The sequence below is a fragment of the Antedon bifida genome, chromosome 1 (assembly GCF_963402885.1).
Source record: "Antedon bifida chromosome 1, ecAntBifi1.1, whole genome shotgun sequence".
Lineage (NCBI taxonomy): Eukaryota > Metazoa > Echinodermata > Crinoidea > Comatulida > Antedonidae > Antedon > Antedon bifida.
This window is the reverse complement of record NC_136226.1, coordinates 2,217,847-2,241,895: the sequence shown is the minus strand read 5'-3', so window position 1 is coordinate 2,241,895 and position 24,049 is coordinate 2,217,847. Positions and strand designations below refer to the sequence as shown.

The window sequence follows — 24,049 nt, the reverse complement described above, 5'->3', positions numbered from 1 at the left end:
CTAATTAAATTTTTTTGTTCACATAGCGAGATATGTCACTGATTTTCATATTAAAAGTTTTTTTTGCTCATGCATGATTTTATTGATAATTATCACAATTTAAATACAAGAAGCAAATCGAAAAACACTTTAGTCTTACCAAAATGGCATAATGATTCTGGTAAAAGAACATTTCAATACCGCTCAGTCAAACTCTGGAATAATCTTTCACCAGATATTCGCAGCTCTATAAATTCTGTATACTGTATTTTTCTCTTGCTTCTTGTGATATTGTAGTCTTTAAAAACGTTTTCATAATTTTCCATTTTTATTGTTTATATTTGTAATTTGTAAGTGTTAACTGGACTTCAAGGAAGAACAATGTACAAATATTGAATGAATATCCAGAATAAAGAAAGATTTCTATCTATCTATGTTGCTTTTTCTTCATCCATGCTCTATCATTTACAAACTTATTGTAAATTCCATTTTTTCATGCAGCTATTGATTTTTATGTAGCATCTTGACTGATTTCTTTCAGGAAACATACTTTTGGAATCGTGTACATGGTTTAAAATCGCCTGAGATAGAAGCAATTCGTGAAAAGGAACGCTTGATGGGGTACGCACCAGCAATAGAATCTCCAGGCACACCAGAGACACCAGGCTTTCCATTGCAGCCAACCACTCCTTATGCCAACATGGTCTCCACCCCTCTAGCATATGTGGGCGGTGCTCCTCAAGGTAAGTTGTGGTAATAAAGTTTAATGTCTGATCACTTCACGATATTTATTCTACTACATTTACTGTAGTAATCAACATTTATTTATTGTAATAATATTTAAGATTGTTTAAATGTAGATGTTTATATCACTGCAATACACATTGTGTATGATTATCCAAAATGTTGCTGCAGTAACTGCAGTAAAATGGTCCCTTAATAATGGAACATAACTAACACACTGTTTATGGTGCACCGTGTAGCCCATGTTAAGGTTCTAGTGCTTGTATGATGAATGGAAGGAAATCCTATTTTGGTGATACAATCATTGTGTTATTTTTATATGAAGTTATTTAAATTTTGATAAAACAGAATGTAATGAAATTATTGTTTTTAAAGTGTCCACTACTAGTTTCCATTGACATTTTAATACATATAATACGGTATAAATCTCAATACATAAATAAATGTGCCAAAAATATAGTGTTAAAATAAATGAACGAATGCACTGTGGTGATGTCACGAAAGAAAAGGGATGTGGAAGAAGAGGTAGAAAACAAATGATTGAAAAAAAAAAACAATGTCAATATGATTAAAAAAATTAGATAGAAAATGTATACAAACAATGTTAATGGATAGAAAAAATGATTGTTACCAGAAAACTTATAAAAGAATGTTTATCAGTAGAAAATATATTGGAAATGATTTAACAAAAACAAAAATATTGAAAACTATTTCATGTTTTGAGATAGGCCTACTGTCTGTCTGTTTTTTTTTTAATTCTCTAAAATATCGTCATTGCTATTATTACTAGCTTATCCTATTTCCACTCCTTTCAGCTCCATAATTTTTTCTAGGTACTCTCAAATTTCAAATTCCTTTGTAAAAATATTTTTGTGACATCACATATAGTTGCCATGGCAATGGCCTTGGTTGTAGTTTTGGGGAGTTCCCAATTATGATTTCACTGCCCTGCAATAAAAACACTTTAATTCATTGGTCCCTTCAGGGTATGCCACATACCATAACCAACCACAGAAAACCCACGCAGTTTCTCAATTAGGACGTCATCTCTTTTGGTCAGTCATGCATGCAGGCTGTTGTTCCCATTATAATAAATTATAAAAAGTGGTGAATATCTGTAAAATCAAAAACTTTGAGACAGGATTGAGACAGGACATTAAACCCAGTAGGTAGCCACTTTATTTTCCACTCGCTTGTAATCAAACGTCTTGAGTTATTTTTAGCCGTATAATAGATGTTCACGTTGCCAGCAGAGAACAGTCAGAATCTACTGTGCTGTCGTCGGTAAACAACCCCTCAAAACAAAACGCTTTTTAGAAACTTTGAAATAGTTTTTGAGTATTTTAGCTGGCAAAGGTTTGTTGTTGTTTGTTCATCATATTTGAAAATGTTATATTTTCTTGTTAGCTCAGTTTAATTTATTTGATATTGGACAATCTGTTATAGGAATTAAATTTTCTTAATTTGTGATCAAGTATTTTGTTGTGAGGTCATCTTCAATCGTGTTGTTGAAGAAAAGTTTTGTGTCTTTGATTTCTGAATCTTTTATTAAATTGTCTATTTTGTGTATACTCCATTTAGTTTAACAATCTAGTGTTTCAATCTAACTTTAATATTTAATTGTAGCTATTTATGTTTATTTATGTATAGATTATATTTTTCAGTAGATTTTTCAAACACATAAAATAATCTAGTTCATTGATATGTTGATATCAAAAATAATAACGATAAGTGTTATTACTTTAGTTGTAAGAAGTAATATATTTTTGTTTAATATTTAATATATAGATAACTTTCAAATAATAATAGCATCTTATTGAGAGCACTTTTTAGAATTTTTAGAACAAGCATTTTAAAGTACAGTTAGAACCCCATCAATACAACACCTTAAGAGGACACCCTATTAAGCGTACACTTTTCCGGAAATATATATGTTTTAACACTATGGCCAACCCTATTCAGGGGAACACCCTTAATTTTTTCCGAACCGAACAGAAGCCAAATTATATTTAAACATTACAATTCTATTCAGGTGTTTAATACTGTAATAGAAAAAAATACAAAACCAAGTTTTCATTTCTTTGTTATCTCTGCCATAATCATATGGTATTATTTAACTTTAATTATTGTAAAAAGAAGAAAGAAAAGACACCGAATAGATAGCAATTTAGGAAGTGTTTGTTAAAGGTAAAATAACAATTGTGGTATTATTTTCCTGTGTTGGTATTAATGACGCAAGGAATGGGCTGTGAACTTCCCACTCTATTCAGTACAATCCCAGACATAGACTTATACAAATTTAATTTCTTCCTTTTTGTAAAGTAAAGTTGTTTTTAAACAAATAGAAAGAAAATGAATTGTTAATTTTGATTAGGAAAATAATATTAGTTTAATGAGATCTTTATTATTATTACAATGTCTCAGACAACTTTGTTTTATTTTTATACTTTTTTATATTCTTATACACCCTATTACTCAATGTTTTTATCGGTCTTAATATGTCTAAATTTTGTTTATTTATTATCCACTTATTTCCATTTAATAACAGACAAAAGCATACGAATACAGGGAGTTATTTTAACTATTATTTTTACTGTAATAGCTTTACTTTGGTTTTTGTATGAAATATAAAACAGGAAGATTAATAGAGAATTTATTGAAATAGTATCTTTATTGTAAAACTGAGTGTTTATGTAAAGTACGGTTTTTATGAGAACTTTACGTAAATGTTTTCAGTGGAAAAGAGATACCTGATTATTGCCTAATAAATGCTTCTTAAATTTCACTAAAATATGAACGTGATCTACTGTTTAAACGATTAATGTATATAATTTAGTTTATTTTTCTGTGAACTTCATCCAATTAGAGGCATTAACCTCACAAGAGCTTATATATCTGTATAATCCATTCGTTAAGTGGACTTTTGTTGGCAAAATGCCAAGGTTTACCCTTACATTATAATCAGTGTTTACTAAATTAGTTCAGTTTCTGTTCAGCCAACGCAAAGAGCAGTTGATGTTTTAGACAATCTACTAATTCAGTAAGTTCTGTTCTGCTAGTTTATAGTTTAGGTTAATTTATGTTCAAAGGGTGGGTATTTATAATTTACGCAAAGCAAAATTTCAGTAAACCACTCATAACTTCTAGCATATTTACTCAATGGTTTAGAAAGTTCATAGTTTTGGTACTGATTTTTACAACCTAATGGAATCATAGTGTAGTATATTTAATTAATTATTAACAACTAACTATACCTGTATACTGTAATTTTTAAGTTAAATCATAATTTGTATGTTTTAATTTAAGTACATTAGGTACAAAAATTGTTTTTATTACCTCTATTTAAACACAGTTTGTTGGTGATAATTTCATTCCTCCTCAAATGTGTCCTTGTCTTTTATTTTTTTGCAAGGTTTTCCTAGTAGGCCTAACATTTTTCATTGAATACATATCAGGTCAATGTTTCAAGTTTGTATCCTTAAAGCAAAGCTTTTAAACATACATTCTTTCATTTAATTTAACATGTTAACACTTGTTTGTTCTATTTGTTTACTCTTGAGATTAACAAAATCAATTACTAATAAGTTTATCACCTTGAACCTATAGAGGGCAGTATTTGTATAAGGTTGTTACTTTTTCCAACTATTTTTTTACTATTTTCAGATATAGATCATAATCAGCACCAACACTACTCACCGCAAAATTATAGTCAGCAACAGAAAACACCTTCTTATCCACAACAAGGAACACAGAAGCAAGTGACGCCTCAACATATTATAACAACACAGACAACAGTTCTACAAAGAACAACGCAATCTCCAGCACCGGAACAACACAGTTCAACCCTACCACATGGTACAACAAATCTAGGTACGCCGAACCACAGTTCGTTGCATATAAGAATACCACAACACGGAACATCGTACATGGGAACACCCCCACAAGGAGGCACACCCCAACAACAAACACAGTACACAGGAACACCGCAACACGGAACTCCATTAGTTGGAACACCGCAACACGGAACTCCATTAGTTGGAACACCGCAACGCGGAACTCCATTAGTTGGAACACCGCAACACGGAACTCCATTAGTTGGAACACCGCAACGCGGAACTCCATTAGTTGGAACACCGCAACACGGAACTCCATTAGTTGGAACACCGCAACACGGAACTCCATTAGTTGGAACACCGCAACACGGAACTCCATTAGTTGGAACACCGCAACACGGAACTCCATTAGTTGGAACACCGCAACGCGGAACTCCATTAGTTGGAACACCGCAACACGGAACTCCATTAGTTGGAACACCGCAACACGGAACTCCATTAGTTGGAACACCGCAACACGGAACTCCATTAGTTGGAACACCGCAACACGGAACTCCATTAGTTGGAACACCGCAACACGGAACTCCATTAGTTGGAACACCGCAACAAGGAACTCCATTAGTTGGAACACCGCAACAAGTTTCACCACAACAGGGTACTTTGCGACACAGTACTCCTCAACATTATAACACTCCACAGCAATATACACCACAAGGGAACTCTGCATTTATTTCTCCAGTAAAGCAACATCAAGAACAAGCCACTCCAAACCAATATATAATTCATCATCATCAACACAGTTCACCACAGCAGTTCACACCTCAACAAAATAGACCAGAGTTATATATACAAGAAAGAGACATACAGCAATCAACACCGCAACATTTTACTCATCAACAGTATTCTCCACAAATAACTGAACAAAAGCCAGACATGAGTCCTGTTAAGATGTATGGCCCAAGTTCATACCCTGTAGCTCAGCAGCAAGTACCACAAACACGTATGTCACCTACTGTCCAAAAACAACATTCTCCTGAACAAAAATCTGTTCATTTTGATATCGATGATTTTTATGAAACGACAAACTTGATAACAAACAACCAAACAAATAGTCCGCAAATTAGCCCAGGACAAGAGAAGGTTGTGCGGTTTGCCGACGGTAATCCAAAACAAGATGAGAATCGAAATGAACGAAATATGAAGGATATGGCGTTTGTTGAAGCAGACAGGAAAATAATTCCAACCAATCAACATCTAGTTGAAGTGCAGGTGCATCATTCTCCACCAATGAGAGACCAGCCTTCACCAATGAGGGATCAGTCTTCACCAATGGCAGATCTATTGGTAGATGAGCCTTCACCACCACAAACTAAAATAACCGAGATGCCTCATTCCTTGCCATTTGGTGTAGAATGCACAAAACCTTATCCTCAATACACTTTATACAATGGAGGTTTGAATACTACAAACAACGGACAAATCTCGCCAGCTAGCTCTCAAGATGTCTCTCCAACAGCACCGTTCGCTTCTGTTGAAATGCCTCCTAAGAACTATTACCCAACATTCAGTGACAGGTTGAAGTCTAAAGCGTCGTCGCATAGGAATGCTCATCATGATAAGTTGCCAGAAAGTGAGCGGCCTAGAAGTGTTCAGGGAGAGGCCGAGATGAGTGGATACAGGACAGTTTATGATAATAGAGGAAAATTACAAAAACAACCTGGAAGGTAAGTGAAGAGTCACAATTTGTTTCTAATCTATTCAATTGACCCTTATGATAATTATTACATAGGCAAAGAGTATGTGTGGCGCAGTGTGCTTGACATTGGAATGTTAAAGGATAAATGTTTTATTGACAACCAAACATTCTGTTAATCTACTAAAAATAATTGTATGTGCAACTATGTGAATGGTTTTTGGAATTATGTAAATAAATATTCCATATTGATGAGTCAGTCGTCAGATATTACCAATTTAAAAATGAATCCAAGTATCCTAAATCAACTTAATACGCTAGTTTGTAAATCTTAAATAATACATAAAATTCTTTAGAAAGTGGAAAGTTGTTTTCTCAGAATGTATCCAAAGGCATTTCTGTTTTGTATTTTATTCTATAATCCATTATATTCCAATAATCTGATTTAGTCGAATCAACTGCAACTCCTAATCTCACTAATCTGCTTGTAGAGCAAAGCTTTAGCGTACAATTAATTTGCTATTACAAATTGATACATATTGCTGATATGCATAGTTTTAATTGTTTACGCATTCCTTTATTGCACTTGAGAAATACTTGAGATTTAAGCACTCTAGAGTGTTGACTTAAATTCTTAGAAGTCGTACATACTTGAGGGCGCCAGAATGCAAACAAGTTCGCAGTCTTTATTGTATGTTAATATTATATTCACAAGAGTGGATTAGTTGAAATTGTTTGAAATACTTGAGGAGTATCGTTTTAAAACAAAAATTTAATTCAATTTTTATTTTGGAACAAGTCCATATCAACAATACAAATAATAATAATAATACAAATAAATAGTTGCAAAAAGAGATTCGTTTACAAACAAAGTTCGAAAAGTACTGTAAACTAAAAAGAGATAATTATGCATTAGTAGTTGGGTCCATTATTTCCTATACGGTTTTGCATCTTTAAGCATTCACAAATTAACAGTTCAGTGATAAGTGAGTTGCAACTGAAGCCTAATATGTGTAATTTTTTGTAAAAATAGACAGTTTGGTTCACAGTATTAATTATTTGGTTTGTTATATTATTAAACAAGATTTTAAAGTGACAAACATTGTAATATAAGTTTTCCCTAGATTTGTGTAGTCAATTAAACTGTACAAAGAACAACACACAACACAGTTCAATTAAAATGTACTCGTGACCTAATTGAACACAATTTAATATCTAAGATCTTATTGACAGAACTCACCTTTTTAGGTAATTTAATTAATTTAAAGCACTTAAAGCTTTTGACATTTTGTGTTTTCCTCTTGGTGAGTGTAAGGGGTGTTACTATCATTATCTCCAGTCATTGAGTCAGCTTCCTGATTGCTGTCTATATAAACAAAAAAAGAAAGTATAAATTACGACAACTTTACGATTTCATTCAGTCTAGAGTGATTCTTACTGAAACAACTTTTGACAATAAAATGGTTTTTATTTTTTATGACAACAGCCCAGGCTCTGTGCGAAGTGCATCGTCGGTGGGTGAGTCGGGAAGGACAACGCCCTCTAACTTTTATCTGAATGAACAGCCATCATTGTCTTCAAGTCAGACTTCTCTAGCAGGTAACTACTTTTTGTTTGAAAAAATGTAATTAAATGGCATTTCATTTTCTCAAAAATTAGACTAATATTAATGGGACACCTTCAGAACCCAGTGTTATTTTAATGATGGTGTCCCCTTAATTGGGGTTGGCTGTTAAAACATTTAAATTGTTATTTTCGATGTCTAATGAATAGGGGTGTTCCAAAGGAAGGGGTCTACTGTGTAGTAGTAACAGTATTAACTTTGTATACCATCTAGTGAACCGAAAATATAATATTATTTTTTAAAAAATAAATAAAAATACAGATATTTCGAAGGACAAGGTAAAAGTGATATATTTTTTTCTAATACTTTGTTTTTATCTAAAAAATGATTTTTCCAAGAACTGATCAACTTGTTTTGATCCATTCGGATTTGTTAATAACCTATTAAACCATATTGGACCTTAGAGATCGTTATCATGCTATGGTTTCATGTTATTTTAATTATGAATTGTTCTATTCATAGATACAATCGGTTTTGCAAGAAATTTGATATTTTGTTTGTATCAAAAGTAACACATTAAAGGTTGAATATTCAATAAAGTCACTTTTAATGGAATTTGTGGTTTTTAAATTTCGAGGTAATAATAATAATAATAATAATAAGGAAATATTAATTATACATTGTTTATCTTTGTTTACACTTTTTAATGTCATAGACTATTCTGATTAAAGTTGAACAAATCTAATTAAGTAGAACCTTTAAGGGGACACCATCAGAACGTGTCCCCTTAATAGGAGTGTCCCCTTAATAGGGGTGTCCCTGTGTACCCTGAATGGAAGTAAAAATAGTGTTAAAACATTATCCCCTGAATAAGGATGTCTCACAGGAAGGCTCTACTATAAATTTCTTTTTAATAATTATTAAATCATTCCACAGCAATCCACAGACATTCAAGAGATACTTAAATTAAAGCTTTTCATGGTGAGAGGGTCCTCTAGATTTGCAATCATAATTTCTTATCAATTACACCCCCTATGGGCTCATAAAACCAAGTTCATCTTTTTTATCAATCTTGTAACCTTCGCTCCCTGTAGGTCAGTCGTATTCAATTGCGCTTAATAAATCATTAATTTTCTTCATATAATTTCTAACATTGTCCCAGTAAATATCACTGATAGCACTTAAAACATTTTATCTGTACCTTAAAAAACTGTAACTCAAAGCAAAAATTGGTTTTTGGTTAAATTTAACTGTTTATTTTGTGAAAACATACTTTTTTCCATTTTTTCCTTACAAAAGTGATTAACATTTATTAAAGCTGCAAAATGGACTAAATTTCAAAGTCAATCTTCAATTTTCATGTTTTTGGAGAACAATCATTTGAAACATACCATACCATGAAGCCCCATTGCTAGGGTGCCTTTAGTTTGTTTAGTTTGGGGAACAGAAAAAATAAATATAACTCAATAATTTTTGTTGTTTGAAAGGTTAAATGTAAGATGGTATGTCATGTATTTGGTATCCTGGTAAAATGACATTCTCAACATGTCATTTAGAATGATTCGTTGAATGTTATACAGGATAGCAAATGGGATAATTTGATGTCATTTTTCAAAACGATGATGATACATTAAAAACGATAGGTGGTAAATTTTATATACAGGTGCTATATAAATGTTACATTCATACCCCGGTGATAAACTTCTTCTGTTTAGTTTATTGATCAGCATGTTAAGGACACTGTCTTTGACAGATAGACATCAAAACTAATTTTGAAATTATGTTTCTAGGCCAAGAATTTAGGAGTTGGGATGGGTTGATTAGGGCATTGAATGCAGCCTCTACTGATAGATTTTAACTGTTTAGCTGCCTTTGAACTATGCCTACACGTTGTTGATGAATTAGTCACATGTTTAAGATAGTTTAACTTAATCTGTGCAGGATTTGTGGGTAATTACCTCACATCCGTGTTATGAAAAATTAGCAGCATGCAAAAGCCATGCTAGTGTTAAATGGAATATTAATATGTTCTTACCGCACGTAACAGATATATAATATATATGTTTTATTCACAGTACTATATTAACAAGATCCAATTATAAAACATATTTTTTACATATAATAACCTTTGGGACAGCTATTCAGTGACAATTTTCCTATATGTTTTAACACTAAAAAGCCATCCCCTATTATGGGGAAACTTTCCCATGAAATTAATGAGAGGCAATATGTGTTTGGTTAACATCTATTCAAAGGACACCTCTACTAAGGGAACATATTTTTTATTCCCAATGAAAATCTTCTTATATTTTATATTAAAAAAATTACCAGAATGATATTAATTTTTGTATATTTCAATTCCTTTATTTAGAACCAGGAGTTGAAAATGTTCGATTTGTAAAGGATTTGTCATCTTGGTGGTACAAACCAAACATTACAAGAGATGATGGTGAGTATAACAGGCATCACATGTGATACACATGTGATGCTTATTATGGAATTTTTCTATGATACAGTACTGGGAAAATATTCTAATATTTGGAGATTTAGTAATGAGGATCAATTAATTAATTAATAAACAAATAACAAAAAATGGAAAAGAAAACAAATCTGTGAGAGCTTGTTATTTGGAACCACTAAGAGGAAACAGAAATGCTTATATAATTTCCTAGATGACAGATTGTATTAATTCATTTAATGATCATTTTCCAAAAACAGTGGCTTACTGATTAATGCATTATCATATTAACAGCGTTTACCTATTGTGTGACTAATAACTTAATAACCTTTTCTAACTACAGCGATAGCCATGTTGAAGGACAAACAGCCAGGAACGTTTGTGGTACGTGATAGTAACTCGTTTCCTGGTGCCTTTGGCTTAGCAGTTAAAGTTGCAACACCGCCTCCCAACGCTCCGCAGCAGAAGAAAGGTGAGTGACACAATTTCGACAAACTAATTTTTGCGCATGTATAGTGAAACCGATTTTAAGTTTAATTTAAATGTCAGTTAAGTTCAGTTGAAGTTCAACGAATGTACGAAATAATATATATATATAACTACTGTATATGACCAATTATCGTCCCATGGGATCTGGGTACAAAATTTGGTGACAAATAAGCGGGTAGATTTTACACGAGCATGGGATTATGCTTGACCATATATGGTAATAATTTTTTATTTTAGATTATTTGAACACTTTGAATGCTTTTTTTATTTTGAAAATTTGTTTTCATTAGTTGGTGATCCAGTGTGTGAACTTGTACGGCACTTCCTCATTGAACCTAACTCACGAGGCGTCAAACTTAAAGGTTGCCAGAATGAACCTGTATTTGGCAGTCTTTCAGCGCTTGTCTACCAACATATAATGAAGCAATTGGCATTACCATGCAAACTTGTCTTGCCAGAATCAGGTAGGATGATTAGTTCTCTAGTCTAAAGCTCTGTCCACACTAGAAAACTTTACGTGACAAAAAAACTGTGATGTAACCATATATGGACATGATGATGTCATATCAGTACCATATTTGGGCACATCACACTTTTTTTGTCAAACTAGTTTGATAGTGTAGACAGAGCTTAACTTTTTAAATGACTAAAATGTGAAAACCCTCATGTTTAATCATGGGATTTGAACCTAGGAGAGTAGCTATTGACAGCTGGTATTGGTGCAGGATTTGGACCTATAGTTTGTAGGCTAGGTTGTTAAGTAACAAGCTACAGCATCATGTTCATTGATTTCTCTACTTATTAGTTTTTCTGTACTGATTTGATACTTAATTTTAAAAGCTAAGCAGACAGTAAGGTTGGAAATCTTGTTTGGAATCTTCAGACATTTTACAAGTACTGTGTATCTTTCTTAGCATATGTTAGTGTTTCTCTTTAGGGATCACATGTTCGATACACTTTACGTCAAGTATCCGTCATAGTTGTCCCATTGACCTTTTCGTCTCAGATTGACCTCTATACAATCTGCTGCATTAAACTTTTACTTACTTCCATAAATAAATAATTAATTAGTTGGTATTTATTTATAAGATATATTAGACAAATTATGTACCTGACAAAAACGTAAAGCAAAAATGAGTCAAATTGTCTGTCAGACAATGAGTTTTTGGTTAAATTTAACTGTTTAATTAGTATTTTTATAAGTGAAAATAGTCATTTTTGTTCTCTTTTTTCTTTGGAACTGAATAACTTTTATTATTACTTTATTTACATTGGCCTATTCAAAGTCGGATTATATTCTTTAACTTTTACTATGTTCACATGTGATTCGTTTATGAATAATATTAACAATTATTTGAATAGCATTATTTTATAAATATATAATTACTTTTAAATAGATCCAGCAAATGTTGCAGGATCCACAAACGATGCTAACTCACGTGCTAACTTGTTGGCCAAAGGAGCAGGTATGTAAGGTTGATTCTATAATGTAAATAAAGATAGACAGACAGGATATCATTCTGAATAACACCCCCTCACTTACGCTCCGATCAAAATCTCATCAAAATAGTCCCGTCAAATAAACCATTTTATATAACACCTAAGAAAAATTCCTGTCAATTGGACGATTCTGGGTCACATGGCATGGATTGTGGCAAACATTCATTATAAATTATATTCATTATATTCATTTACTAATAATAATAATTATTTGTATAATATTATAATTTCAGCTTGCAATGTTTTATATCTTCATTCGTTTGACATGGAGTCATTGACAGGATCAAGCGCGGTATCAGAAGCATCAAAGCGATTAATGGAATTGCAAACTAAACCGCCCTCTGTCATCGTACATTTTAAAGTATCGTCAAAGGGAATTACCGTTACAGATAATAATAGAAAGTGAGTTTTTACAATTTAAAAAAAAATGATATATATTGTTCAAAGCCAAGCACCTGAAGATTGTGGTACTCCTCAATGAAACAGTTTGTAGGGCAGTAAAAGTTATAACTATCGTCTATTTGTATTCTGCTCTGCTTTGCATCAAGTACTTTTACCTACATGACCTGGTTCAATCTAACAACTTATAGTAGTATATATATATGAAGCAGAAGGTGCCTTGTTCAAATCTTGGTTGAGGTAGCTTTTTATCATTCTCACAGATTTCTGTTTGAAAATTAATTAATTTCCAGTATATCACTGATCAGTTTACAGTTTACAATGCCTGTGAATTTATATATATTTAAAAGTACTCATTTTTTATTTGTTCTTAAATTTCAGATTATTTTTTAGACGTCATTATCCGGTTGAATCTGTTCTTTTCTGTGGCTCAGATTCAGGCAGTAGAAGGTGGGTTTTATTTTAAATAGACGAACTGTTAATGGGTTCTCTCATTTTGGGCATAAATTGTTAAAACAGTTATTTTAATGACAAGAGACGTTATACAATTTGCCACAGTCTGACATTGTTGAATATAATAATGAATTTAATTTTCTTTATATTATAACTCTTGCAGATGGCTTAGAGACGAGAATAGTAAAGAAGCTGATGCGCGTATATTTGGCTTCGTCAGTCGCAAACCTGGTAGTTTAACAGACAACGTTTGTCATTTATTTGCCGAGTATGAAAAGGAACAGCCAGCCTCAGCCATCGTCAGTTTTGTAACAAAGGTTCTGATTGGTCAGGCCAATAACACTTCCATCAAATCGCCTTGATTTGCTAAATTATAAAACTTTGCTATGTATTATTCATTAAGTAATTGTATTATTAACATGTTTATTCATAGTGTATATGAATTATTCATAAGATATATCTATTATCAACATGTTTATTCATAGTATATATGAATTATTCATAAGGTATATGTATTATCAACATGTTTATTCATAGTGTATATGAATTATTCATAAGATATATGTATTATCAGAAAGATTATTCATAGTGTATATGAATTATTCATACTAAATATGTAATATCAGATTATCATCATGAATATTCATAAAGTAAATAAATTATTCATAAGTTATATGAATTATATGCGAAAGAATATTTGCAATGAAGATATTACAGGGCCGTTGAAATAATGCAATTTTCCGACAACACCTAGTGTATGTCATAGGAAATTATGAGAGGAACATATGTTTACCTCAAAAAAGTTTTTTTTTATAATTCTTTCAAAGGATTCGGGAAAAGATCGTAATAAAGAAATATAAAGGGAGGATAAAAAAACATTATGCGGGGTAACATGAAGAATGTTAAGTCATGGTTCAATTTTTATTTGAGGTATTTTTTTGGTAATTACGTTGTGGTGGAATGAATTACCTCTAATGTTATACTGTTTTATGTTAATAATATAATAGTCCTAATTAATTATAATACACTGTTCATGTTAAAAACATGAACAGTGTATTTTCTCCGATCAATATTACGTATGCTGATTTACCATACTTATTAAATTATTAGACACTTCGGTTCTTCTAAAATCAGTACGCAACAGTGATTGGTAATAGATAGTAATATTTTTCAGAACGCCTTAATTTCCAAAGATTTTTTTAGCCACAGTTAGTAAGCTGTGTAATTTTGATGTTGTAGCTTAAAAAATATATAAAATGTGCTGTAATTTAAAAAGAATTATTACATCATTGATGAAAACCTTGCTTGTTATAATATTGGTTAAATTGAAACAAGAAGATCAAAATGATCTTATTTTAATTATTAGACTTAGATGTATTAAATATGTATTTACTAAGGCACAGTAGCATTGTTTAATATTTAGATTTTTAACTAATTTATAATTAATTTTTAATTGTATAATATATTTCTTGCGTTTATTTGCTTCTAAAATTAAACGAATTGTGTTTATGTACAGCTAAACAATATTATGAAAAATATACATATATACATATATAAAAAATGTTGTGTAATTTAATTGTAAATGTAGTCGCAGAAAAAACATAGGTGTTTCCCTTGAGTTTCCATAGCAACATAAAATGGATGACATATAAGTATGCTTGTGTAACAATTGTTTTTACACAATATAACATCACGCTTGTGCCTATTCAAATTTTTATAAATTATTCCTAATTCTAATATTTTAATCCATAGAATGTTTTCTTTTAGACGTTTGCCTGTTTGTTTTTTATTAATAGATAATGAAAAAAAAGTAATTTTTGAAAACGACAAACTAGGAAAAAATGTAATAGTATTCAATTAAATATTTCTAATTTATGTCTTTATCTTCAGAAATTTAACATATTTATATGTACCAAATATTTTGAGATAAATTATATAATTAACCAGCATTAATAAAATAAACAATTTATTAATAGAACAATAATAGAACATGAGAGAAATACTTGCAAAATGCAAAGAACAACAGAGGGCGTTCTATTTACTATTTTGGCCCATATTGAAGATATTGATGACGTCATCAATATATCAATATTCCTGACCAATCAAAAGGCATGGTTTGTTTTAACTATTTGCAAAAAATAATTTGAAAGTTGTGAATGTTATATCATGAAAACAAACATGTTTGCAAACATATGGCCAAGTAATAAAATAGTTGATTCGTCTTTAATAAATCAATATCAATCAAGCATTAGCAACAATTATTAAAATGTCTCTGATTCAATACTACAAAAAGAATAATATTATTTGATTTTAAAAGTTATCAATTATAATTACGATTACTTTCTATATAATGTATAATGTAGGTCTCTCCATTAATAATAACACATTATAGTTGTTTTCCTGTTATTAAATTTGTGTTATATTGTAAATCAATTGCTGATGCAAAGAGTTGATTCAAGGGTGCTTTTTCGTAATTTATTGTAAATAAAAAACTGTTTGTTCATAAAAAAATTGTGTTTTTTGTTTCCCATTTTATTCCTTAACTAAACATGATATTAAAATAAAATATGTGCAGACCACCTTATGTGACTCTGAGCATTTTCCAAAATATTGACTTTTTAAAATTCAATTATTATATATATATACGCCATATATGCATATATATTGCGTTATCATCATCTTATAGAGTCATAGCAACCAGTTATGTAAAAAAATAAAAGGGTCGAATTTTGGTCATTTTTCGAAAATTTCCCTGTACTATAGTACAGGGATTTTTTCAAAAATAGCCAAAATACTGACTTTTTAAAATTCAATTATTATGCAATAATATTGCCATATATGCGCATATATTGCGTTATCATCATTTTATAGAGTCATAGTAACCAGTTATGTCAAAAAATAAAAGGGTTGGAATTTGGTCATTTTTCGAAAATTTCCCTGTACTTGATTTTTTCAAAAATAGCCAAAATATTGACTTTTTAAAATTCAATTATTATGCAATAATATTGCCATATTATGCACATATATTGCAATATCATCATCTTATAGAGTTATGTAAAAAAATAAGAGGGTCGAAATTTGGTCATTTTTCAAAATATCGACTTTTAAAATTATTATGTAATAATATTGCCATTGTGTTATCATCTTTAGTCATAGTAACATATTATGTCAAAAAATATAAGGGTAGAAATTTGGCCATTTAAAAAAAAATAAAAATCTCCATCCTGTACACATTCAAATATTTTGTATATTTTATACTATTTAAACTGTGTATAATAATAATAATACGGTAATAAACAAACTATTTTAAAGGTTATATGTATTTATTAAATGTATTGCTACACCTTATAAAGCATAATATTTGTTACTTTATATGTTAATGCAAATACTCTGTAGTAGCCTATAGCACTACAAATGAATTATTAATATGACAGTAGTACAGTACCCACATTTCTCTAAGGCCAGAAGCAAGCTCTCTTTTACCAAATGGCAGGCCTACGATTTTGGCGGCATCTTTACTCATAACTTTAAGTAGGTACACTACTTAAGAGCACATCTACCAATGTTGTGAATTTGGTCATTATACCAAAAACCTGGTCTGTTTGTCCTTCTTTATAATTGTTATAAAAATAATTTAGTGACAATACATAGATAAAATATTAAGTAGATTTAACAATCAAAACAAATGTTTTACATACATTATAGTTAAAACCTGTAAAATAATAACATTAACTACTGAACTATCTTTTGCGTTGTATTACATCATCCCATACCATCCACCTCACCCTATGCTACTACTATCATTGTGTCGTTTACTGTACATAGCACATATTCATTTTATAGTACATTCTTTTATAATACTGTATATACTCAAAAACTCATATTCTTTGCCAACAATATCTCTCAGATATCAATTTAAAAAACATACTAACATAACGTGTGCGTCGATTAATTAAGCATTATAAATATTAAAGTAGAAATCGGTGGGAAATTTAAGGTTTAACGTCAAATATTAGTTTTTCCCAGAGGATAGAAATTATTCGATCACCATGGCACCAAAACAGAAGAAAATATGTACAATTTGCATAATTTGAGTTGAATACATAAATTTCTTTACAAATTGCACAATTAATCAGGAGTGAATATTTTAATCAAACGCATTAAAAACTGATTGTAAAATTTAAAATGATATAAAAATATTTGCATGAACATATAATAAAAAATAATATTGATTATTTCAACCCTGTTTGCATACAATTTTCCTGAATGTGAATTTAAGCTCTGTCTACACTAACTAGTTTGACGAAAAAGTGTGATTTGCCCAAATATGGTAGTGATATACCCAAATATGGTAGTGATATGTTTGATTGTGTAGACAGAGCTTTATTGTGTTATGTTAAAAAAATGTAAATTTATTATAATTAAAAAGAAAAATGAAGCTATCTATGTACATTAGTACAGAATCACCCTGTCAAAGACATACCCATAACATTTGTGTAACAAAAACATATGTAATCAACTCCTGCCTTCCTGAATACAGGAAACTATCCCAAAAGCAGGAATATACAAATCAAGAATTGTAAAATGCATTCAATAAACAATAATAAACATTTATAAAGCTCTGTTTACTGATTACTGAGCTTGAAAAACAAAAAGAATGAAACAGGTTCAGATTGAGAAGTGATTTGAATGCATTTGAGGTTTACAGTGATGGATATTGAGTGGAAGCTGGTTCCAAACTAATGGCGCTTGTGCAAAAAAAAAAAAAACAATTTAAGTCTGTTTTTGGGGCATGAAATGATACTAAATCCTGCAAATAAGTTGATGCAGATACAGAAATTGATTGGAAACTAGAGTGGATATTTGAAGACTTTCTAAAAACTTGGACATCAGAGTTTGAGAAGAATTAAGTGTATAAGCAAAATCAAAAGAACCAGCCGTTAAAAAGACAATAATATCGCGATAGCCTTGCCATGTCGTTGTTGAACTTCTTCCACAAATCATACATTTTATTGATCTTGACGTTATGTACAGAGACGAGCTTTGTGTAATGGCAATAAGAATACGAAACATAATACAACTTAAAACCTCTGTGATTACGCGGAACAATTCCGAGTTTCTCCCAACACAACGCTGAAAATATATCTTCTAAATGAAGATAGCGCAAACGTTGCGACATTACATACGTATCTAAAACAACATCGTTTGACATGATGTAACAAGTACCCGATGCAAATGGCGGGTAATCGTTATACGGGTATAGTTCATACGACATATACCACTTACTTTTTTCATTTCTGATTGGGCTACCACTGATCACATGGCCCATTACAAAGCGTTTTGTATTCTCCGGTAGTTTTGCGAGGTATTTCACCGTGTAATTTAAATTGATAAACATGTCATCGTCGGTTTTCATAACATACTTTGCGCTTGAACAATACATACTCGTCCATTTAAATCCCATGATAGATTTCAACGTCAAATTCATGTACGCGTCGTTAAAATCACCAAGGATGATGTCACCGTATTTCTCTGACTCGGCCATTACCGGATCCATGATAGACGGACCTCCTCCGACCTTTACACCTAACATGAACAGCGTTACAATCTTCTTCCCCTCGATCGATTTAACGCTTGCCCAAGTTTTCCGAACCACTTTCCGTTGCTGAACGTTCCTTCTGCTAGACGTAACCAATACAAGCAAAAAAATACCTGATTTGTTGACGATATCATCATTTTGGCATTTGTCTTTCGGATTTAATAGCAAATTAAATTGTGGAAAAATCGGATAATCATTGCTTTTATTTGGAAATAAGTTAAACCGGTCAAATGTTAACACATCATTTGAGGTTTCAGAAATGTTGGTGACTAGTACAGGCTTATAAACTTTTAATTTTGAATGAAATGATGACAACTTTTTTCCACGTAAAATGTCACCAATAGACTTAGCGTTGTCGATGGGATGGATAACATGCGTCAATAACAACACGACCAAGTTGAACGCGGCCAATCCGTAAAATGTGTACAGTTTACAATTCCGACTGCACCTCATCCTGACAATAATTATTTGCTATGTTTTTGCTGTAACATTCCTATATTTTATTCATTCAACTTCTACCTTGATCCATCTGAAAATAAAGTTTTATCAATTCATTAAAATTAAAACACTTTCATTTTATAGTTCCATGCAGTAGGCTAGCCCTGAGCCTGCTAGGGCCTATAGATTGCGTGGTTTGTGCCTACCTACGTACTAGGCTAGGCCTAGTAGCCTCTCTAGGCCCCTAGCCTAGGTAACCTAGCCTATATATATAGGCTAGGCTTTTTTTGTTGTGTGTATGGATAGATTCACTGGAAGCCTATACTCAGTATTATAGTTTATAATGTACTAGCTCGGTCCTACTAGCTGGACCCATATCCTACCTCTATAGGCCTAGTAGAGTGCCTAGAGGCTAGCTAGCCTAGCTAGGCTCTAGCTAGGCCTCTCTTAGGACATCCGGTCTTGTTACCTTTTTAGTAGAGGCCTAGCCTAATTATTGGTATATCATACTTACTATTTACATTTGCTATAGTATGGATTTGTATGTATGTTCTAGTCTACAAACAGCACGTCACCACCATGTGTGTGGAAACCTAGGCCTACGCAAATAACAAGTTCTTTTTGATCTAGGGGAGTCGGCTACGCTGGTGGTGGTCATTGTGCGACGGTCGCGAAAAGAATAATAATCTTTGATAATACAGGCCCATGTATGAAGCGCTAACATCGTCAAAAAATGAAACGTCGGTTTCTAGACCATCCTAGACAAACTTTGTTTATTATATTTATAAAGCATAATAACTGAGCTGAATAATAATAAATAATATAATAATATAAAAATACCTAAACCAAACAAAGAACGCAGCTTAAATTACCTAGAGAGGTGCTATTTTAAATGTTGGTCCGAGGTCTCACATAGGTGCCAAAGAGCTTTCCGATCTTGGGTTTCTTAATGTCAGCCTCAGAAATAAGTTTTTAAGATTAAATTATGTTCACAAAATTCGTTATAACTTTAATACGCCTTCTTTCCTTAAGGATAACTTTTTGTTAATTTCTGATCATCACAACCATTTCACCAGGGGTACAACATTTAATTTTGTCACTCCTAAGGCTACTGGCGTTAATGATACGACTTTTTATTTCTTAGGTATCCGTGACTGGAACAGGCTCCCCAATTCACTCAAATCAATACAAAATAATGCAACCTTCAAAATAAAACTTAAAGAATATTTTAATAATGAACAGCTTGGTATTTCAGTTTAATTAAGCTATTTTTAATATTGTTTTTTTGATGTTTTCTTGTCTTGTATGTATTTTCTTGTTTTTTCATTTTTACTGAGTCATACTTAACGATAATTGTACTAGGCCCAACCACTCACTTTTCAGTCATTACGGATTGGACCCCATTGGAAATAAGTTTACTTTTTTGTCGACTTAATGGGTTATCCAGGTATTCTTTTTATACATTGTATATTTTAACTTTTATGTATGAATATCAAATAAAATCAATCAATCAATCTATATGATCTTTTAAATTACCACAAACTTTTTGAACGATAGAGGGCGATAAACTGATATTTTAAAATATCAATATATCGCCCTCTATACTTAAAATAAAGTTAATGTTAGTACTTTGCTCATTCATACTGTTTTGGCCTGGTGATAGGATTGCAATAGTTCCATGACTCTGTGATTGGTTGTAATTATTACATTACGGCAACCGTTATAGATATATTGTCCCCAAATAACAAGAAAAAGGAAGATCAATAAATAATATTTGAATAGGCCATTTTGTAATCTCAATCAAGTTATTCACTTCCGTAGAAAAAAATGAACACAAATAATGGTTTCACTTATAGAAAGACAAAATAGACCGTTAAATAGATAGTTTATTTAACCAAACAATTAAAACCTATTTTCTGACAAACATCTTGGCTATTTTTTTGTTTAAATTACAATTTTTTCAAACAAATAATTTGTTTGTTAAAGTTAATAACTATTAAATATGACATAAAAATTGCATTTTCAACAAAAATTTTGTTTTTCAGGGGGCAATACACTTTTTTAAATAACAACTTATGAAGTAATTATTATCGTACGTCGTCCATGTTTTTAATTACGCATTGTAAATTGCTGAGTAAATTCATTATACTTGATTAAGTTTTCATTGAATTGTGACGATTTGTCGGCAACATCACTACAGTAGCTACTGTGGTGATTGGTGTTTCAAAATAGAAAGTCAATGGCAGTTTCAATTGACTTTATTTTTATCAATTTAGAATTAAATTTCCGCAAACTTACATTGGAGCAAAATAGCTTTGTTTATTATTCCTTTATTTATCATTTAAAAAATTCATAATTTAAAAAAAAAATCATCTAAAATTCAATTTAAATATTTGTATAATTGTAAAGGAAAGTTAGTATTTAAGTTCGCTTTTGACAATTCCTGGCGTTTTGTTGTAATAAGTTGAATAAATAAAATTATAAATCGGTGATGATTACACAAAACAGTGACGAGTCTATTTACGAGGCCAATTTACACAGACGAGCGGTAACGGGAAGCGGAAAACCGCGTAGCTTGTCCCACAAAGAATCTATACTGAGAGGAAACCGCCTGTCCGCTCCGCATTGCGAGTAAAATGTTCATAAGGAATAACATATATTCTATATTTTTATTACCGTTACCGCTCTAGTCTGTGTAAATAGGTCATTAATATATAATTCTTTATTCACCAAAGGCAAAACGGTATAAACAAATAGCTTTCGCTAGTCAATGGTTTACACTAATCCCCAATCCAATCAACTACAACAGTACCAACTAAATCCTTCGATCCGCCGCAGATGTACATTAATATGATTATTATGTCAATATATTGACTAAGGATTAATGTTATCATCACTACACTATCAAGTAGTTTTTTCTGATGATCATTTTATGAATCGACTTTCACAACAAGGAGGATGAGTTGAACACATTTTTTTTGCATGCTTGAATGCATTTACACGAACGACTGAGATTGGTTACTCTGTATTTTAAATTCTCTTACCAGACAATTGTACAGTAGTAAGTTGTCGCGACGACGGCCGGAGAGGTTGACACTATTGTAATCGGTACCAACAATTATGAACGAGACAATACTACTTACGACCGAGAGAGTAGGCCTACCGACGGCGGTGGCAACGACGGAGACCTCAACCTGGGTACTTGTTTTCGAAGTAATGCTCGGGATTATGGGAACATTTGGAAATTCAATAATATGTATTGTAATAATTTATGTGAAGACAATGCATTCTTTGACTAATTATTTGATTCTAAGTCTAGCAGTCGCTGATCTTTTATCATCTATCCTTCTAATAATAAACGTTTTTCCGGTTGATGGTCTCGATTTAGAAATTCCGAATTCAGTTATTTTAGCAGAAATATTTTGCAGGACTTATAACAATCTATTCTTTTTCTGGATCTGTTTGACGGCATCGGTGTTTAACTTGGTTTGTGTGACGATGGAGCGATTTTTCGCCCTCGTTTATCCGCTTTTTTACGAACGCTATTTCACTCTGAAAAAAGTTTGGATTATGGTTGTAGCAACCTGGATCGTGGCTTTCATTCAAGAAATTGCTGCTCCGTTTGTGAGTGCGTATGACCCAGAAACCAATCAATGCGTTTACGGATTTAAAAACACGGTCTCACAGCGAATAAACGGTCTCACAATATTCCTAATATCATACTTGATCCCAGTTATTGTTATGATAATCGCTTACTACAAAATATGCCGAACACTGAAGATAAATGCGGAAACATCAAGTCAGCAGGCGTCAACACAAGTGCTATCACTACTAAGCGCGCGTAAACGCGTCATATCTGTGTTAATCATGGTATTGGGTGCATTCTGCGTCTTGTGGACACCGAATCAACTTGTTTATTTATTTCAAAATTTTGACATATTTTTATTTTCTGTTTCTTCGGTGGAATACAGACTGTTCAGACTACTCGCGTTAAGTAATTCAGTTGTAAATTCGTTCATATATGGTTTTAAGTATAAGAAGTTTCGTAAATCTGTCAGAATCGTATTTGGGAAACTGTGCCTAAATGATGTCAATTCTGATGAAACAAAAATAACGGTTATAACTTCACAACTTTCACAAAGGTAAAAATAACGATAAAAAATGTATCGATTTTAACGCATATATAACTTGGTTCGCACCTGGACGCAATGAAACAAAAAAAGTTTGGATGATTCATGCGTCGTGATTGGTCAAAATACTCGTCCTTGCGCATGCGCTGCTGCATGCAAGTATGAACCATACCACAAAGTACTGTACCGGTATTTATTATATGTTCTATTTAGTAGAATAATTATTATCTGTATTATCTCAATCTCTCACGAGTGTTTATGGTAGTATTTATGTTAAATTAGCATTTCCTGTCACCAACTTTGGTGCTTAGTGCACATAATTATTATTGTTTTGTATTCACTTGATCTTGAAAATGGTTCTATGATGGTACCGAAACGTCGATCTCTCTTTTTGTCATTAAATTTTATATTGAAATTTATGTTATGTATGCCATAATTGTATTAAATTGTATATTGTAGTTACGCGCGAAATATGTCAGACTAATGTAGTTTGGTTCGAAACGTGTATGTATATTACCGTATAAAAAAATGTGCATATTTAGTATGTTAGCTGTAGGCCTATAACTTACATGTAATGCATCTATACGTGAAATTAAAGGTAAATTCTACGAATATTCGATCTAATCTTTTTTTGATTTTCGAACTTGAAGCGACCGGTTTCCCGGATGAAGTATTCAACAATTTTAACAATTTACTTAGGGACATCCTAAACGTTTGGTTCCCCCACTAGGACAAGGACGTACAAACGACAGTTCGGATGGTACATCGCG

General features: G+C 31.8%; 3 protein-coding genes across 6 annotated transcripts in view; 2 read left to right on the top strand and 1 right to left on the bottom strand.

Moving 5' to 3' along the window:
- LOC144837343 (tensin-3-like) overlaps nucleotides 1–15,635 on the top strand; it is a 191,018-nt gene extending 175,383 nt beyond the window's left edge. For all 4 annotated transcript variants that reach the window (XM_078692407.1, XM_078692425.1, XM_078692417.1 and 1 more), the window contains 10 exons: nucleotides 521–722; nucleotides 4,387–6,280; nucleotides 7,736–7,848; nucleotides 10,185–10,262; nucleotides 10,615–10,743; nucleotides 11,051–11,224; nucleotides 12,158–12,226; nucleotides 12,494–12,662; nucleotides 13,041–13,109; nucleotides 13,276–15,635. In XM_078692407.1, coding sequence (XP_078548533.1) covers nucleotides 521–722; nucleotides 4,387–6,280; nucleotides 7,736–7,848; nucleotides 10,185–10,262; nucleotides 10,615–10,743; nucleotides 11,051–11,224; nucleotides 12,158–12,226; nucleotides 12,494–12,662; nucleotides 13,041–13,109; nucleotides 13,276–13,474 — 3,096 coding nt within the window. In that variant the 3' untranslated portion in view covers nucleotides 13,475–15,635. The remainder of the gene's footprint in view (nucleotides 1–520; nucleotides 723–4,386; nucleotides 6,281–7,735; nucleotides 7,849–10,184; nucleotides 10,263–10,614; nucleotides 10,744–11,050; nucleotides 11,225–12,157; nucleotides 12,227–12,493; nucleotides 12,663–13,040; nucleotides 13,110–13,275) is intronic.
- A 789-nt stretch (nucleotides 15,636–16,424) lies between these two features.
- On the bottom strand, nucleotides 16,425–19,767 carry LOC144852132 (beta-1,3-galactosyltransferase 1-like). Its single transcript, XM_078709855.1, has 2 exons — nucleotides 19,664–19,767; nucleotides 16,425–19,240 (listed from the first exon to the last, which is right to left on the bottom strand). Exon 2 carries the CDS (start codon nucleotides 19,162–19,164, stop codon nucleotides 18,037–18,039), a length of 1,128 nt encoding a protein of 375 aa, XP_078565981.1. The 5' UTR covers nucleotides 19,165–19,240; nucleotides 19,664–19,767; the 3' UTR covers nucleotides 16,425–18,036.
- A 2,558-nt stretch (nucleotides 19,768–22,325) lies between these two features.
- Nucleotides 22,326–23,444, top strand: LOC144852122 (gastrin-releasing peptide receptor-like). Its single transcript, XM_078709845.1, has one exon. The coding sequence runs from the start codon at nucleotides 22,366–22,368 to the stop codon at nucleotides 23,293–23,295; it is 930 nt and encodes a 309-aa protein (XP_078565971.1). The 5' UTR covers nucleotides 22,326–22,365; the 3' UTR covers nucleotides 23,296–23,444.
- Nucleotides 23,445–24,049: the final 605 nt, after the last annotated feature.